The 4,915-nt window shown below is 65.9% G+C and overlaps 2 protein-coding genes across 2 annotated transcripts in view; both read right to left on the reverse strand.

Annotated features, from left to right (window-relative positions):
- Positions 1 to 2,467: 2,467 nt before the first annotated feature.
- Positions 2,468 to 3,603, reverse strand: CHLNCDRAFT_138915 (hypothetical protein; the record flags this gene model as incomplete). The annotated part of the gene is made up of 5 exons (XM_005844555.1): positions 2,468 to 2,560; positions 2,689 to 2,782; positions 2,966 to 3,115; positions 3,252 to 3,429; positions 3,558 to 3,603. The coding sequence occupies 5 exons, from the start codon at positions 3,601 to 3,603 to the stop codon at positions 2,468 to 2,470; spliced, it is 561 nt and encodes a 186-aa protein (XP_005844617.1).
- A 512-nt stretch (positions 3,604 to 4,115) lies between these two features.
- Positions 4,116 to 4,915, reverse strand: part of CHLNCDRAFT_138916 (hypothetical protein) — a gene marked incomplete at both ends in the record, with an annotated part of 4,916 nt that continues 4,116 nt past the window's right edge. The window contains 3 exons of the mRNA XM_005844556.1: positions 4,116 to 4,238; positions 4,469 to 4,525; positions 4,749 to 4,787. Of these exons, the coding sequence (XP_005844618.1) occupies positions 4,116 to 4,238; positions 4,469 to 4,525; positions 4,749 to 4,787 (219 nt within the window). The remainder of the gene's footprint in view (positions 4,239 to 4,468; positions 4,526 to 4,748; positions 4,788 to 4,915) is intronic.

The raw sequence follows: 4,915 nt of genomic DNA on the forward strand, positions 1-4,915 counted from the left end.
ACCCCACCCCACCCCCCCCCCTTCTCTCTCTCCCCGTTTGTGTATGGTGCCTTCACCTTTCCAGCTGCTGCACCACAGCTGGGCCCGTAGCATTCATTTGCTCCTTATGGGTGTAACAGACAGACAGACAGACACCGCCGTCCACACCGCACAGCTGGCGAGGTAGAGATTGAGCCACAGCGGCCCTGGCTGAGAGGCTGGCGACACAGGCTTCGGCTGCCAAAGCAGCAACGCCGGAAGCGGGCTCAGTGCCGTGTCGCGCCGTGCAGCATTGTCATCCTGCCGCCACTGGTGGCTGGCGTAGAACCGGGCGCGCGCTCGGCGCTCCAAGCTAAACGCCAGGTAGAGCGGCAGCAGCACCCCCAGCAGCAGCAGGGACCATGCGTTCACCGCAAGGCACTTCTGCATTGGGTCGTCTGTGTCCCTCAGCACTATGGATGTGGCTGGGAACACCGCTGCGCTGCTGCAGCAGGGGCAGAGGAGCACACCAAAGCAGGTCGGCTTGGGCGGGTGTTCAACATCTGGGCCAGCACCAACAGCAGCACCAGCGGCGGCAGCAGCGGCGGCACCAGCAGTGGCCTGGCCACGCCAGCATTCAGCGGCAGCGGCAGCAGCAGGGGGCTCACTGCACTGCTCCAAATGCGCTGTATAGGCTTGCCACGTGCTCCTCGGCGCCGGGCGCGTCCAGAGCTTTGCGGCAAACGTCGCCGCTGCGCATCAGCTGCATGAGGAGGGATGGGATTGAGGGGCATGTAGCACCGCTCCTGCCCTATTTTCCACAGCGCTAGCGCCTGACCCCTCCCCAAGCATTGTCCAGCGCCTAGCAAGCTTCAGCAATGCAGCCTGCTCACCGGCAGCAGGGCCACCAGGGGCAGGGCCAGCACGTTCCAGCGCAGCAGCATGCGTGCGTAGCAGGAAAACAGGGTGAGCATCACAGCAGAGCTGCTTAGCTGAAGCGCGGCAAACAGCAGCAGCGAGCTGCCGCCGCGCTGCTGCACAAACAGGTCAGGCATGCCATCCAGGGCTGCAGGGATGGGGCGGGGCGGAGGAGCAGATGGTGGGCTGCACGTGGTGGCTGCTGGGCAGCCAGGGTTGATGCTGTGTTACTGCGACAGGCATGTCGCTAAGCAGGCCCCTCCCTCCTGGCAGCGCAGCGCACCTAGGCCCAGGGCGCCCCAGGTGGCATGGACGAGCAGGGCGGTCAGGATAGGCTCTCGCCACCGCACATGCATGTGGCGCTGCCGCCTGACCAGCAGCGCGGCCGCCTGCAGGGAGAGCGCCAGGGAGCCGTGGCGCAGCGCCAGGCCTGCGGGACGCGGGGCACATGCGGTGTGTGAGCAGCCGGGTTGCCTGGGGGCAACGGCAGAGGCTGAAGAAGAGTGCGCGACGCCTGCCAGCTGCCTCCATCCACGATGCGCCTCACCTGGCTGGCCATCACGCCACCATGTCTTGAGGACAACGAGGATCAGGCGCAGCACGGTGAGGCTGTGCATGCCCAGCAGGTCGGATGCCGCCGCCTGCTCATTGTAGTGCCTGCACGGGACGCAGGAGCGGCGGCGGGTCGCCAAGGCGGGCGCCAAGGCGGGCGCAAGGGGGGACCGGGCACAACAGGCGGCGGCTTGCTGGCGCATCCCCTCGCCATCTCCGCATTGGCACAGGAACCCAAACCCGTGCTGCCCTGTCGCCAACACCGGTTATCGCGAGACGGGTCGAGAGCACCGGTCTGCCCACCCTCTGGCCCCCTTCGGCGCACCGGCGAAAGGCGTCGTGCAGCCAATTCTCCAGCATCTGAGGCCGCGCTGGGGGCGGGTGAGCACAAGCGACCGCTTGGTGCCAAGACAAGGCTGCTGGGGCCGCTCAGCGCTTGCGTGGCTTTCGGAGTGCTGCAGTGCCCTGCGGCACTGTGTTAGGGTCAGGAGGCGCATCTCGAGTTTTGCCCCCCCGTCCGTCCACAGCGCGCACGTGTCGCTCTACAAGGGGCGCCCATGACGTCTCCATGGAGCCTCCATGCCTGCATTGGCAAATTTGCAGCCATTTGGCAGAATGTATTGGGATGCAGTGCAATGTAGCGCCTGGCAGCCAGCCAGTGCCCTCTCGGCAACTAGCGCCGCCGCCGCTGCCACCACCGCCACCGCCGGCCGTGCTTGCAGCCACATCATGACAAGTCGTGCAAGGTGACACATCGCTCATTGGTAGGTGCAGGTACGAAGGAGTAAAAGCATTGCCGCGAGGTCCTGACTTGCGGCTTGCCTCGTGCAGGCACCACCGATTGGAGGCAAAGCGGGCCCCAGTGGCCGCAGGGGGCGCCGCCGTCCGCCGTCAACACTCTTCATCTCAACATTTTGCACCGGTCGATGGATTGATGTACATGTACCGAGTGAAAAGCATGAATGGAATCAGAAAATCAGGGAAAGTGGAGAAGTCGACAGTGTGCAAGCTACGGCAAAGCTGCGCACGGTTGTGGTGCTCAGCAGATGGCGTTGTTGCCGGGGTCGTCGCAGAGCACGCACTTGGTGCAAGTGACGTCGCACATGTGGCAGGAGGGGTCGTGGATGGCGCACTGCAGGGAGAGGAGCAAGTGAGGGGGCGCATGGGCGGTCAGCACAGGTGCCAGTACCGCTGCGGGGAACGACAGGCCACCGGCAGTCCCTGTGTAGGGCAAAGGGTCCTAGCTGAGCGGCAGCCCACCTTGTGGCAGGTGTTGTAGGGGGAGGGGTACCAGATGGTCCACTGGCCCTGGATGAAGGAGGGCTCCTGGCACAGGCTGCACCACTTCTTGTTCCTGCGGATGACGGGGGCGGCAGCCAGCAGCGCGGCAGGGTGGGTTCCAGCGGCGGGGCTACTGCAGGCATCATGGCACTCTCCCAAGCAGCCTGGCGCAGGCGTGGGGCAGCTTCAATTGAACCGTTGCAACCGGCAGCGCTTGCCCGCCAGCGCGGCACCATGCAGGAACGCGGGTGCTCACCCCTGCGTCGTGCACTTGGCGCAGCCGTCCTTGCCCTCTACGCAGTACGGCTTGCACACGCCGTTGGCGTTGGGCTTGTAGCCCTCCTTGCACTGCAGGCACTTCTCTAGCGTGGCGGCGTTGCACTTGACGCAGTGTGCGCGCTTGCACCTGCGGCGACGCGGGGGCGGCAGGCCAGGGGCGGCGTTCGGTGCCACGGCAGGTGGGCAGGAAGCCGAGTGCCCGATGCCGCCATGCAGCCGGGTGTGCCGGGCAGCAGCTGCAGCGCAGCAGGCGGGAAACTCACTTGACGCACACGCCGGCGGCTTTGTTGAGGCGCCAGCCCGGCGCGCACTTCAGGCAGCGGGGCTTGTTGGTGATGGGGAACTTGCCGCACAGCTGGCACACGGAGCACTTGCAGCCAGAGCTTTTGGCTGTGCAAAAGATTTGGGGGTCGAGATGGATGATGTCCCAGGCGTGAGCCCCTGCAGCAGGCAGACGAACAGGTGGGCGTTCCTCGGTCAGCGGCACTGGTGCGGGAGCCGGCAGCCCGGCTGGCGGCGCCGAGCGGCGCCGCCCTGTGCAAGGCCCACGGGCGGGAGCCCCTGCTCACCTCCCAGCGCTACAGCGACGGCGAAGACAATGACCAGAGCCCGCATGCTGTGTTTGTGCGCGGCGCAGGTGAATAGACTGGGCGGAGGTGTGCAGGGGGACGGAGGTATGCAGGGGTTGGCTGTTTGCTCCCCGGGGATGATTAATAGAGTAAAGTCGTTGTCGCCCCGTGCAAGTTCGTCTTCATGCCGCCCAGGGAGATACGCACGTGGTGGGCGCCAGCGACAACTACCCAACAGCTTCCTCCTTGCATCTGGCTTCCCTCCACAGTTTAGGCGACTGATTCTGAGAGCCGAGGCTGTTACAGAGCCGCGTGGCACCAGCAGGAAGCACAGCATGTTAAGAGGGCAGCCGCAGCCCCCGTGCGCCACAGGCAAGCGGCAGCACCGCCCGTGCGGTGACCGCGCCGCCAGTAGCGGCACATCCGCACCGCGCCAAGTAAGAAGTCAAGTCCCACAGTACCCACAATCTCAGTCTGGTTGCTAGAACTTCAGTAAGTTTCAGGAGAGCAGCCCGGCGCGTTAACGTCGCCATGGGCAGCCGCCCAGCTCTGGCTGCACTACTGCACGCGGGTGGCGTTGGCGCGGGGCGGGCGCATGGAGATGACGCGCACAAAGCCGGCGGGCAGCTCGTGGCCCTGCTGCTGGCAGGCCTGCCGCGCGTCGTCCACAGCGCTGATGTCCTGCGGGAATGGCGCAGCGCAGCGACGAGGAGGGACAGGGGCAGGGAGGGTGGCGGGTGAGCGGGGGGGGCGACAGACATGGGCCGCGGTTCGCGGGTAAAGGGGCAGCAGGGGACGGGGAGGCCAGGCAGCAGCGCCGCGGGCCGAGCCGGCAGGCAACACCCGCACAGCACAGCCACCCACAGAATGACGGGTGCCTTGCCCTCCTCTCCTCCTCTCCTGCCACCCACCTGTGGCGTCAGGAAGATGAACTGCAGCTCTGCATACTCCTTGGCGAAGCAGAAGAGCTGCAGGGGGCGGCGCAAGGGATGTGTTGACATCAGGTGGCAGGTGAGCAAAGGCACTCAGCGGCAGGCAGCTTGTCCAGACGCCGCCTCCCGGCAGGTAGTTGGCAGGAAGCCGGGACACAGCAGCGGCACAGCCCAGACAGTTGCCGCCCGGCCCTGCAAGCCGCAACACGGCCCTGCCCCGCCAGCCAGAACAATCCAACGCTACAGCGGCAGCTCTCACATTCTGCATGGCCACCCTGCGGTTGATGGCATCCATGAACTGCACAGCAGGCACAGCGGGCCACAGCAGGCACAGCACGTCACTTCACAGCATGCACAGCGTGCCACAGCGCGAGCGACACGCCTGCCAGGGAGGCGGCGTGTTCGAGCAGCGGGGTGCAGGTCGAC

Source organism: Chlorella variabilis (assembly GCF_000147415.1).
Source record: "Chlorella variabilis unplaced genomic scaffold CHLNCscaffold_22, whole genome shotgun sequence".
NCBI classification, from domain to species: domain Eukaryota; kingdom Viridiplantae; phylum Chlorophyta; class Trebouxiophyceae; order Chlorellales; family Chlorellaceae; genus Chlorella; species Chlorella variabilis.